This window comes from Neurospora hispaniola (genome assembly GCF_033458365.1).
Source record: "Neurospora hispaniola strain FGSC 10403 chromosome Unknown B0T23scaffold_4, whole genome shotgun sequence".
Classification (NCBI taxonomy): Eukaryota; Fungi; Ascomycota; class Sordariomycetes; order Sordariales; family Sordariaceae; genus Neurospora; species Neurospora hispaniola.
Genome location: NW_026944409.1, coordinates 93810 through 106416, shown reverse-complemented (window position 1 = coordinate 106416; position 12607 = coordinate 93810). Strand labels below are relative to the sequence as shown.

The following is a 12607-nucleotide window of genomic DNA, read 5'->3' as shown; positions in this document are numbered from 1 at the left end:
CTGGCACTCCCGTCCGGGCCAGGCTGCCCTGCTTTTTCCCTTTACCCTCGTTCCACCGTGACAAGAATCAACACCTTTTCGTCGTCTTAGTCCCCGCCAACAACTTCAGCAGACCGAAAAGTCTTTTTGTCCGGACCCCTGCCTCTGTGCGTGCATGTAGCTTTTGTCAATTGGTTTTTCCCCATCTATTTTTTTTTTTTTCTTTCTAAACTTCGTGTTTTCACATCCTGATACCCATGCCGGGACCAAAATTTGTCGTTACAACAAGCGAAGAAAACAAGGCTGGATTTCTGGAAGACTGGAGTGAGACAGCAAGACCAAGGTAATTCCCAGCCAATGCACAAAGAGCCGCATCGCAGCGGAAACACCCAGCATTCGTTTACACCCGGTACGCAGCAAAGCGTCAAGCACAGTGTCGCATTGTTCTTTGATGCAGATATAATGTCTTATCATTGCCATCTCTATGTCCCCCGATCTAATTAAAAGAACGTAATACATAGCCTAACGTATTCTTCCAGTTGGCGTTAGTAACATGGGGGCAACGATGTCCAGCGGCGTCTGGTCCGCCCTTCCTCCGCTTTGTTTTCTTCCAATACTTTTCCCCCATGGAGGTGGACGCCGACCTTGTGGCTGTTCCTTACCACCTCCTCGAAACTGGCCTGTCCGAGCACGCTCCAGTGCATGGTGACATGCATGCATGCAGGGCACAGTTCCTATCCCAAACCTAATTGGAGGCCAAAGGCACTCCGCTGGAGACGCAGGCGCATCCACAAATGGCCCTCTTTGCGCCTCCATCAAAGGCAGCAGACCATGTATGATGCCGAAAGCATACAATGCATCTGCGCCTACCAAGAAAAGAAGTAAAACAAATGCTGGTTCGTATCCATCAAGAGCCGGAGGCCACACTGATGGGTAGTATGCCTTGTGGATCAGTCGTGATTGCTCAGCTCCCACTATGATCGAACTGGCGCGGTAATCAAGAAAAAAAAGAAGAAAGGAGGTAAGAATTTGTCGTCATCAAATCGATAATCGGCGTGACGTGCATCCGGGGCCCAAGTGGAACATGTACTGGATTGCCAAAGCGCGATCGGTTCCGATATCGAAGGTCGTGCCGTGATTGAGCGTCATGTGGGCATCAAAAATATACAAATGGGAAGACAGGCGACATATCCGTTTCCGAAATGGCCATGTCCTGCCCAAAAGTCGTGTGTGCGTGTCTGATCATGTCGCTCCTTGTCAAGTACGAACAGCGGTGATCTGCCTACACAGCAACAAGCCAACGAGCGGAGCGCTTCTACCGATCGGCCTCGTTGAAGTTGACGCGCTTCGAGCTCCTTCCCCACGAGTTCTGCTGGTACCGACTCTCAAAGTTTGGCTGCTCGGGCGATACGCTCTCCATGCTAGGCTGCTTCGAGGGTGTCGAGCTGCTGCCAAATCCGGGCACGGTAGACCACCTGTTGGAGACCTTCCTGGCGGGTGTTTCTTCTTTGGGAGAGCTGACGCCGACGTCGGGGGAGAAGGGCATTTCTCGGGTGGCGTTGGTCGCGCTCGACTTGGTCGAGGAACCAGTGGTGTTGGGCGTGTTGTAGACGTATTCGCCATCGACGTAGGTAGCGTTGGAGACAAAGGTGGAGCGACGATGACGGCGGCGGGTGTAGCGCTGCTCAAGACGGAACAGCTCGATCTTGGCTTGGATGCGGTCGAAGAGACTGAGACCCATTGTGATGGATTTCTGATGGTGTTGTGATTTGGAAGAGGGTTGGTTTTCGTGTCGCGGACGAGAGTAGCAATCAATTGATCAATTGCGCAAGTGAAAGCGTCGGCGTTGTCGTCGCGTGCAAAGAGTGAAGTGGTTTTCGGGGTCGGAAGAAATGGTAAAAGATTGGTGACGTCGCGGATACTGAGTTCCGAGATGAAAGGGTGGGTATATTGCTGGGGCGCGGAATGACCGGAGACTCAGGCTTGTTTCAATGACAGACTGGTGGTGAGGGGATTTGGATAGAGAGAGTGTGTGGGATGGCCCTGGTAGTTGTAGAGAACGAGTGTAGGGTCGACTTATCGGGCCTGCTGGCTGACGTTACAGTCGATTAAAGAGAGCCGCGCGGTGGTTGGTGGAGGTTGGGGAGAAGCAGGTGAACCATTCGAGAGGAGAGGGGAGAGCGGGAGAGGGGAAGAAGCAGTTGAAGAAGGAAAAGGATGGAAGAAACCTAATGGTTCGTTACGACGGCACCGGGGCCTCATGGTGCCACTGCACCCCCTGTCGTGGTTGCCCACAGCACACCCACAGCAGCAGTCCTCCACTCGCACACTGCTCTTCGGGACCGGGCATGGACCCTCTGCAGTTCTGGATCCCCGCCTTCCATGCTGAGAGTGGTAAAGGGGCTCCGCTTTTCTTTTTCGTTTGTCGCTGCCATTGGACAATGGATCCTGGCGCCAGGCACAAGAAGCATCCAGACCCACGATTAATTAAAAGGCGAGAAACGAGCATGGATCAGTTGCCCTCAGTTCCTGCTGACACAACAGGGCCATCCTGTCTCGGTTTTTCTTGCAAAACAAAACACAAAGCACGGATCCATTCATCATACACTAGGAGCGGACTCCCGGGTTTGAGATGCCGTTTTGGGTTTATGCTCGATTAGTTCTTGGTATGAGCCTGGGCCACGTACTTTATCGCCGCATTCACACACTATGTAGGTATGGTTTCGAGAGGACAAAAGTGAACAAGGTCATTGTCGCTTCCATGATTTCGATGTGGTGCGCGTCTTCTTCGGATATCGGCTAAAAAAAATTCTGCAACGCTGAACCGTCCAAGCCACAAGCGAGGAGCTAATGATGTGGACGATCAAGAGCGCCAGAAGAGTGGGATGCGCGCGGCGGCGGCCTCGAAGCAGCAGTTCAGTTGTCCAGCCTACCTACCTATGTATCTCAACCTGTGCCGCTACCTGTGAGTGAATTATGAGCAATTAGTGTAGGTACTAGTATCTAGACATAACCTTCGGTTGCACAACGACGGGAGTACTAAGTAACGGACCGAAGCGGTGAAATTGCCCGCCGACTCAAACCGGATTGTCTTGCCATCAATCGACGCTTTTCTTCCAGAAAATGTCATGCGATTGAAGAATGCAAGACAAGACCGTTACTTGTCAGAAGAAAAAAAACAAGCGATGGCGAGACATGGGGAAATGACCGCCCCCTGATGAAACGACAGCGACGAGCACGGCATCCCAGGGTGGCGCTGGGTTATGATGTGCACAAAGGGAATCACGATCACCCGAAAACACAAGTGAGCACGGGCCTTTTTCTGATTGTGCTCATCAGCAACCAAAACCTCCAGACTTCTTCCCCGCCCCCCTGATTTTCATTGACCTTCCATCCCGGGCGGCTCCCCACGTGTCTGTACCTGCGTCACTGGAGACTGAAGTCTTTTCTTCATTCCAATTCAACGAACCGTACACTCGGACCACTCGTCATCGACCACAAATCACAAACTATCCGCACCGAGCCTTGGGTGACCTTTCACAAACTCTCAATCCCGTGTCGCGCACACCCGTCCGTCTTGAGGTTATTCGCACGACCGTCGCCCATCGAGGAGTGGAAGCGGTATGGCCCGGCCGATTGACGACCGGTCGATCGCGCTGCCGACGGGGAAATTACGTTGTCGACATTTTTCTGCACAGCCCAGCGGGTTTCGGTTTTAGGGGTTTCTTGAAGAACTCCTGTCATTACCAGCCAAATGGCAAGGCGAGAAAAAAGAAGAAAGATTGACCCCCGGCCGGCATTCATCATCGGTTCTAAAATTACGGCACAGACCTTAACTCCATACCTTACTCAGCTTTGCGAGCTTCTACACTACAATTTTGATGCTGGTAGCTGACAAAGGAATTGTTAGTGCAACCGCGAGTTCCACAATGGTCTTGGCGTTGACAGCAAAGACTCCTCTCCAAACTCACTTCGAACACGCCTCAATTGGATTCGGCTCAGTTACTTAAACACTTGAAGAAGGGCCAAATCGACCAAATTTCAGAATTTCAAGTCCCTGATATCACGGCGCCATGTTTCGGCATCAACACAAAAGTTTCGTGAGACATTAAAGTATCCATCATTCTTGTTAGCGCAAGACTCACTTGGCTGGCTTCTACACCTCTACAAAAGACCACTAATCAACACGATAAGCGTCAGAAAGCTCTGGTCGGTTTGAATAGGATCAAAAATCATTATATTCGCCCCATTGCATATGCTCCTCTTTACCCTCTACATATAAATCAATCATGCTGTCACTATCCCTCCTATAAGTACATCGCTAACAGGAAAGCAGATCTGTCCATCGCCACTTATTGAACCATTACAACGCTTCATCACTCATCTTCATCCGAGATCCCATGCATCTTAGCAATGTGCCTCCACAGGTTATCCTTGCGGGGGAATGTCTTGTTGCACGGTGCAACTGGGCAGCGGAATTCAGTGCCACGGTTCGGTGACGACTCCAACTCAATCTCTCCTGGACCGTTTCTGATGGCGTTTTTGAGATGCTTCTTGGTAGCCAAGTGGCGCTTAAAGTCTCGCGGCGTCTTGGCGGAGATGGAACCGCAGTGATCGCAAGTGAAGGGCTTGGGATTGGGAGTGAGGGATGCGGCTGGCTCGGCAGAGGCTAAACCCAAGGCTTTGTTACGTTCTGGGTAGTTGAGGTGGTCGGGAATGACCCCGGGAGCTTGGTCGAGCGAATGTCCAGCGACGCCCATGTTGTTTTCAGTGGAAGGTCCAGCGAGGGCCAATTGGCAAGCGTTGTTGAGAGCGCCATCAGCATGGCCTGGGTACTGGGTGACAAGCAAGAGGGTTAGCATGGGCATCCACGTCATGAGTCGCCAGTATACGTCAGATCAGCCTTGGGATAGATCTGAATATAGAGGAGAGATATGAGAAGGTACCTGGACAGGCAAGGAGAAACTGAGTACCTCTGGGCAAAGACAGACGAGCGGGTCGGGGGCTTGTTCCTGGTCAAGGCCGTTCCATAGGGCTTGATCAGCCTCATTGTCGATGAAGGTCATGTCATTCGCATTGACAGGGAAATGAAGAGGGAAAAATCCTTGAAGATGCTCGGAGAAGTCCATTGCGTTGGTGGTCGCTTAATGGTCAAGGAATGTCTGAGTGTGAGGAGGGGCTTGGAACTGAAGAGTGAGAACAAAGTGGAGGAACCATGATGCGCTTCACCTCCATTTAAACTTCTTTAAGAGCTGTTCGTTCATTCTTGAGGAGGCCAAACCATTCAAACAATCTTGTTTTGCTCTGAGGCCTTGTGGATGAAGTTAGAACTGTTCGTGAGGAGTGAATGAAAAGAACTGTCCCTTGAACGAAACCCACCAACCCTGGACAAGTCATCTATATCGGCGGGCGTCCAGTAGTCCGAGTCGTCAACCACTGCAGTCGCAATGCAGATCTGCCAGGTGTTGGTAGGTACTACCGGGCAGGTACCTCTATCGTGCACAGCCCCACTGTCCGAGCTCTTCCACGTGCTGGGTCAGACCATACCGTTTCTAGCCTTCCAGACTCGCTAGTCTTCCTCCTCTTTCTTCTCATTAGCACACACTCAATCAATCGGATTCAACCGCTTGATCTCGTTGATGTGATCTCACAAGATCACCCACACACGCTCATGACAAAAAAAGTGATAGTATTTTTGGATGGGCACTACTACTAGAAACTGTCACTTTTCTTGTCATTAGCGTGCCACACTGCAACGGGCCTGATGGTTGACGGTCAACATGCCTAAAGGAAAGCAATTGGTTGTCGGAAGATGCCAAGACCCATTGCTGATGCTTGGTTCCCGTCTACCTCTACAGTCCCGTCCCGATCGACACGGCAACCCTCCCATCCCACACACGTACACCACCGTGGTCCTACCAGTCATCCCGTACTCGTCAGGTCTACAAAATCGACCGTCTGACTAGCGGGCGGGCTACGAGTCAGGGACATTGATTCGTACCGCGGGAATGACTTTCACTAGAGGTAGCTAGCAAAAGCCCTTAGCGCCAAGGTCCTCCACACTAAGCCGATTAGCTGGTCTTCCTGCATGTGTACTGCGTATATGGTTGCACGATGAGCTGCATTTTACATGAGTGCCCAATGCATGCCGCATGCAATGCGTTACGCACCGCTTCTCACGGTCCAGAGCGCACCTTCCACACACCATAGACCGGTTCACTTCTGTGGCATACTCGGGCGGGGATATTTAGGGTAATATGATGCTAGTGCTGGAAGTTTGCACAAGTTTCCCGAGTTATGCCAGGTGATTGGCCGCTGTTATGGCGCAGACGGACCTGGGAGGTTGAAGATATGTTACACGCAGTGAGCCTTCAGTTGCGGTTGTACTGTAAGGGACCTTATTTGCACGTCCACGTATCTACCTAGGGTATTACTTTGACCCTACATCAGCTCCGAGTCCCTTGTGGTTGTTCCCTTTCCAGCCCGCCCGCTGCCCTGACCCGCCGAAGTTGCCTGGCTGTCTGTCTTGCTGGAGGCTTAGCGCCAGTAGCGCAGTGGATACCTAGGTACTTATAGTGTGGTCAGCCAATGTTACCTCTAGGTTGGCTCCGAACGTCGACCCACTCTTCTTGGGCAATCCTCGCCCGGTCCCGGTTGGCTCCAGCTGTCTGTCCCTGCTTTGCCAGCCCCTCACGGGAGAACTAAGCCGACCTTGTCGCTTTCGATGTTTTCTTAATGCTATTTCACATTTTCGCTCTGAATATCATATCACTCTTTGTTCATCGAACTATCGAATTAGCTGCACTTGGATGTCAGGTTTTGGTGCAGTTCGTCATCTGTGTTGTTTGCCGGCTGGCTTCACGGTCGCGCCTCACTTGAAATGCCTGGCACCACCGCATTTTGAAATGCCCTCTCGGAGTCTAAGGGCAAATAGCGCACTAACAGCTACTCACTGAGGTTTGTAGAATATAGCCTAGTTGCAAGATAGATCCCTATCCGCTCAATGAATCGGGTAGTTGGGGACTGACGTTTTAGCAGATGGAGAGCTCCCATTGGTGAGATAAGAGCCATCAAATCAGACTGACCAATCAGTGTCTTGAAGCTTGGCAGGATTGTTGCAGCAGTTTAAGGAAGTTGTCAATCCCGTGCCTCCACATTCGGGCCGGCATTGTGTAAGGTACCTATATGTAGCGGCCGGCATCGCATATGATGCTGTTAGTTGGCCGGTCGTGTCGGCTGTTATGGGGACGAAGTTGCTGGCTCATCATGGTGCTGGTGCTAATGTCGATGCAACTGACTTTTATCTTCTGGTGATCTTCCAAGAGCAAAGATGCGCGTGACCCTACTATTTCTGTGTGAGGCTGGATCGATGGTGCTGGGTGGAGTCTGGAGATTCGCGAGTGGCTCTCTGAACGTTGAGAACTAAACGATGGATGGTCGAGATATCGAGGGGTAGGTATGTTTCTGAACTGACATATGTAGATGGTTGCGCTTGCTTAGCATCAAGTGACCATGGGATGGTGTTTACCTATCTTCGAGTTCAGGAGGCTCTTCATTCTTTGAACTTCGGTAACGACAGTCAGGAGGTAAAGAGGGGGAAAAGTGAGCAGATTGTCACACTTCCAAGTCAGAGAGGTTGGCAGATATCATAGTTTTCAAAATGACAGTTGGAAGTCAGACGCCCAGGACAGCCCAAGGTAGGTCAAAAGGGGATTATACGCAAGATCTCGGAGAGCCTTGGAGGCCTGGGATTATTTTCTGTTAGAATAATATGGAAAGATGCCTTGCTCTATTTTTTGCGTCTCTCCTGCATGACTCGGTTTGCGACGTGTCCGCAACCCCAGTGTGGGTAACGTACCCAGCGCCATCAATCCATTCTGTAAGATCCGGACTGTAGGCGGAATGGAGAACGAGGAAAGTCAACAAAGGATGGATTGACGATATGGCAGTCCATGTTGCGGAAGAAGAAAAGTGATAAAGACGATCCAAGGCAACAAAGATCTTTCTTTGTTGTTGCATTGACAAATCAGCGCTGTTGAGCTATCATTGTTGCGGTGCAGTTCAGCTGAAGAGGGTTCTGCGTTGTAGATTGTTGTTGTTGTTTCCCTTGTTGTCGTCAGTCGTTGCCCAGGCGTTGGAGCTAACCGACGTTAGTGCCTGGATGCCCCGACTGTCCGGGCGGGGTCGGGTGGGACCTGACTAGGTACCCGGTGCGGCAACTACCGGATCTCTAGTGTATGACACGGTAACGGTAGGTCAGGGACTTGGAGGTATTTTTCAGCTTCAGCCAATTGGATAGGTTGTGTTCTGCATTTCGTCAACTATTCGATGTTTGCTTTATCTATCACTCGACAGTGTACAAAATAGAATGCCTTTCAGCAGGTCCAGCAAGGCTCTTTAGTATAAGCACCTGTTGTCCCGCTCATGGAATATATAACTAAGTATAAACCGCCTGCTAGCGAAGAATTAGCCGCTATGCCTAAACGGTCTAGCCGATGTGCCTGGGTAGCAAGCAATGCCGCCTCAAGCTGTCTTTCCATCCATATGTGACAGTGTTGATGGGAATCGCTTCAAGTGAGCTCATGGTTGTGCTGGCCACCATTTGATGGCCAAGACGTCAACCGACCAAAGTCGTTGAACGTGGAGGCCGCTGCAGAGCCTCAGGCACCCAGTAGCCGCCCGCAATGGCCGATAGGTGCGCTAACCACAAAAAAGAAAGAGAAAAATGGATATGCTCATGTTTTAGTAGGTCGAGGTAGTGTGTAGTGTATAAAAAGGGAATTGCGGCGAAAATCTCTTGCGCATTTCGGCCGTTGACGTGGCCAGAGGAAGTGGCGCATTCGGTACTCGGAATGGATGCGACGAACTAAACGGTGTGTTTGGGACCAATGGCTCAGCCTCCTTCGGGCTGAATGCTACCCCGGTAGTTTTCAGACTGGTACGTACCTTAGCTTACTTACGTACTTATGCACAGCATACAGTAACGGTAGGCCAGAGACATACATAAGGTACCTACCTATCTTCCCCAGCACATCGCATCGCATCGTCAATTCTGTCATACCTTATGGATACCGATATGTTGTCCTATGGACATCAAGGGTCATGGGAGCGGTGTAGGGTTGCAGAATCAGACATTATGTCCATCTATCGCTTCACTTTATGAGTATCATTGCGCAAGCATCTTCACGGGTATTTACGTATTGGCTGTACACAGTGAAAGTATCAGCACTGGTTGGGCATGTAGAGGTAACTTGTACTGGAGATCAACCCTTCACGTAGTTACCCAACGAGCCTTCAACGTGTGGCCCTACAACTTGGCAACTCCAACAATCGTCAATCCGGCCATCTCATTGCAAGGGATGCCATGCTTTATACATCTTCAGAATGGCCGTTTAGAAAGATGTCATCAATTGCGCTGCATAATCTGGATGCACAAATCGCCATGACATTCCTACCTACCCAAGCAAGCGAGACTGGACATCGATATGTGGACGTTGAAGAGCTTGAGCCCTTGTTCGTCCGACCATGGACCGAGTTCCAAGCGGTGCGATAGGTTTGGTCTTGATCTGATTTCACAAATGGCATCACCTTATCTGAAACACTGCGCCTGGCCCAAGACGTGTAGAAAAGGTACGGGAGGAGAAGAGGCACAGACGTTGAGGATTCGGGAAGCTCTTTTGTGAAACAGAACACAGGCCGGACAGGCTTGAAACAGTGAGTGCAGTGGCTAAGCTAAGGTAGCTTGAATTGAGGCTGAATGAAAGACTTCTTCTTAAGTCGACGACATCGATGTAATACTGGAGCGTAGTACTAGAGATAGCCGCATCAATCATTGGTCAAAGTCCGACACCATTCACTGGTCTGTTAGGCGTGGCGCTTGCAAGGCATCAACTCCAGCACACGTGTACACTAAATTGGACTTTGGCACTAAAAGGGTCCACAACCAACATCGAAGCTTGGCTCCCGTCATGCCCTCAACCCCGCGACCAAATCTCACCCACAGTTCAGTGCAGGTGGGTGACTTCTGCAGGGAGCCCCATCCTGTTAGCCGCAACCCTTCTTTTTACGCCCAGCTTAGGCTTTCAGAATTGTACCTGCTAACAGTTCCTTTTTTTGGCGCACATTTTCTACCTCAGGTTGTCTGCTTGCACGGTTCTTCCCCTGAACTCCAACTCCGGGAAACTTTCCTTTTACATCAACAACAACACACGGGCGGGAATCGCGGGCAAGGGAATTGCGCCTCGCGTTTCCATCTTCCTCCTCATATCCATCTGCCAAATCATCCTTTTACGCCTTCCTCTTCCCAGCCTTACAATCAGTGATAATCACCATACTGGAGAATGACTCTACAACCCAGATTTCCACCCTCCGGTTCAATGTCGGCAACAGCGCTCCGACTACCTGTCCACCTCGAAGGGTACCGTCCTTGAACAGAAATCCCAGCCGACATCGCCGGACTTAGCCCCGTCGCCAGCAAGCCAGATCATCGTCTCCACGTCTATTCGTTGTCTGTAGGATCGGATGCCCATTGCGATTCGTGGCCCGAGGCTTTCAATCTTTAACATGACGACCAAGTCTATCGATACCCAAGATGGCGTCGCAACTTACCCCCAGGTTTGTGCCCAGCCCGATGTGAACCATGGATTGGATTCAACTGTATAAGACACGGACAAGGCCACATCCTCCACCACTGCCCGAGTCTCAACTTAATAACAGATGCTGACCCAGACTCCCGATAGCTTGCCTATTGCTCGACACTTCTTCCAAAGCACACAACCTGTCGCCAGGCGACTCCAACACGCGCCTATAACGCCAAGTTTTTCTCTAGGAAGCGCCGATGAAGTCCAACTGGTCACCGTTTTCCACCCCTTCCTTCAACTACGATGACTCCGGGTCCATGTCCAACACCCATCCGGACTTCTCTGGTGTCCACGGGACTGACGATGACGATGGCAATGGGATGGATCTAGAAATAGACCCTAACACTCAACATGGGTTAGGATATGGACACCAAACGCTGTATTCTACCAGCCATGTACGTCCAACAACCATCAATCAGGGACCCCGCCTGGCCCTTCGGCTCCCGTCTACCTCATTCCGCGAAGGTTACGCATTCGTAACGACTAACATCATAAACCACCAGCGCGCCAATCCACCGCTCGACATGTCCCACATGGAAGTATACCCAGTAAACTTTGTAACCTCGGAACAATCAATACCTGTAGGATCCGACGATGAGTGGTTCCCGAATAACTCGCTTTCGGAAGTCAACTACATGGCGGGCTTAGGAAGTACTCAGGACACTGGCATGACGTATGGCGAATATCAAGGGACAGTGTTCAACACCATGAACTTGGAGAATAACAACAACGCCATACACTTCACAGCATTGCCGCACGGTTCCTTCATCAACAACAATACTCATGCCGTTCATGGAACGCATTCCCATATATTTATGGGTACCCCGGACTACGGTCATGTCGATGTCTATGCGCAACCCCCCGACCTTGGCCTCAATTTTAACCTCGCGCTCAACCCGGCTTCGGCAATACGGTCGAGCACGATGCCCAACACCACACCTTTGCTGACTCCACCCATCACCACCGCCGCCACCCCCATGACGATAGCCGTCAATGACCACAACTGTGGCCACGGCCACGACGCTGACTACAACTACAACACAAACGCCCCAAAGCTCCTAGAACAAAAAGCAAGCGCAAGCGCAAGCAGACGCAGAGAGAAAAAACAAGGACGGGTCTACAGGGTTTCCTACAATAACCATCCCTCCCACCGCTATACCTGTCACCCTTGCCGCTTCTCCACAGACGTTAAGCGAGACTTTGCTCGTCACAGAGAGACCAAGAAGCACAAGACAAAATCCCAACAGGAGGAAGAAGAGGAGGATATGCACAGACTCGAAGGCAACATTGCTATGGGAAGGCAAGGGAGATGAATGGAATACGGCGGATGCGATGAATAGTGGGGGGGTTAGTCTACACAGTTCAGTCAGCTCGCCTACCGCAGAGGTATCGTACGTTCAGGGGCCCGGAGTTTCGATCTAAGTGTTGCGGCACGCACCACTGCAGTTCAGGTACCGAGACTTTCAAGTATGAGGATAGTTTGTTCGTTACGCTAGTTTAGTCATTGCGCGGGGAGGCGTTATCTTTCAGTAAGGTCCTTTTCTTTCTTCTCCAGTTGTTTGTTTTGGCTTTTCTTGTTCTTTTCGCGACGTGGTTGGCCTTTGCAGCAGGTGGAAATAATGTCTAAAATCTTCAGTCAGCAGTTCATTTAGCCCATGATAGGGGGCTTGTTCCAGAAAACTAACTAGGATGGTTCGCTTTGTCTTTGACTTTTGTATTTACCTGGCGTCGATGCTTCTTCCAACTAATTGCGTCTCTTTTCACCTTGTTCGCAACCAACCCGGACGAGACATCGTTGTGCCGCCTCCGTCCCAGTCAATGACATTCGGGCCGCTAACGAAGTAACGCTACTTTTTGCGGGTTTCGGCGGGTTTGCATGTTAACGGTCTTGCTTTTGACCGATTAGGAAAGTCAAGAACCAATTGAGTTATTTCATTGGTTGATAGCATCCCTGTTGAGACAAGGACCAGCATGGGAGAAAAGAAAAC

At 50.8% G+C, this 12607-nt stretch overlaps 3 protein-coding genes across 3 annotated transcripts; 1 reads left to right on the top strand and 2 right to left on the bottom strand.

The window, feature by feature from the left end:
• Positions 1 to 1294: 1294 nt before the first annotated feature.
• Positions 1295 to 1720, bottom strand: B0T23DRAFT_428349 (uncharacterized protein; the record flags this gene model as incomplete). Its single annotated transcript, XM_062840129.1, has 1 exon — positions 1295 to 1720. The coding sequence occupies one exon, from the start codon at positions 1718 to 1720 to the stop codon at positions 1295 to 1297; it is 426 nt and encodes a 141-aa protein (XP_062692490.1).
• Positions 1721 to 4069: 2349 nt separating this feature from the next.
• On the bottom strand, positions 4070 to 5334 carry B0T23DRAFT_378879 (uncharacterized protein). Its single transcript, XM_062837116.1, has 3 exons — positions 4950 to 5334; positions 4316 to 4811; positions 4070 to 4092 (listed from the first exon to the last, which is right to left on the bottom strand). Exons 1-2 carry the CDS (start codon positions 5106 to 5108, stop codon positions 4356 to 4358), a joined length of 615 nt encoding a protein of 204 aa, XP_062692489.1. The 5' UTR covers positions 5109 to 5334; the 3' UTR covers positions 4070 to 4092; positions 4316 to 4355.
• A 5528-nt stretch (positions 5335 to 10862) lies between these two features.
• B0T23DRAFT_317005 (uncharacterized protein) lies at positions 10863 to 11932 on the top strand (the record flags this gene model as incomplete). Its single annotated transcript, XM_062834971.1, has 2 exons — positions 10863 to 10906; positions 11011 to 11932. 2 exons carry the CDS (start codon positions 10863 to 10865, stop codon positions 11930 to 11932), a joined length of 966 nt encoding a protein of 321 aa, XP_062692488.1.
• Between the last annotated feature and the right edge of the window lie 675 nt (positions 11933 to 12607).

What these genes read in the sequence shown, in the direction of transcription:
- B0T23DRAFT_378879 (XM_062837116.1), bottom strand. Translation starts at nt 5,108, where the DNA reads ATGGACTTCTCCGAGCATCTTCAAGGATTTTTCCCTCTTCATTTCCCT. An exon ending in TCTGTCTTTGCCCAGAGGTA is followed by an intron (nt 4,812 to 4,949) that starts CTCAGTTTCTCC and finishes GTCACCCAGTAC; the next exon opens with CCAGGCCATGCTGATGGCGC.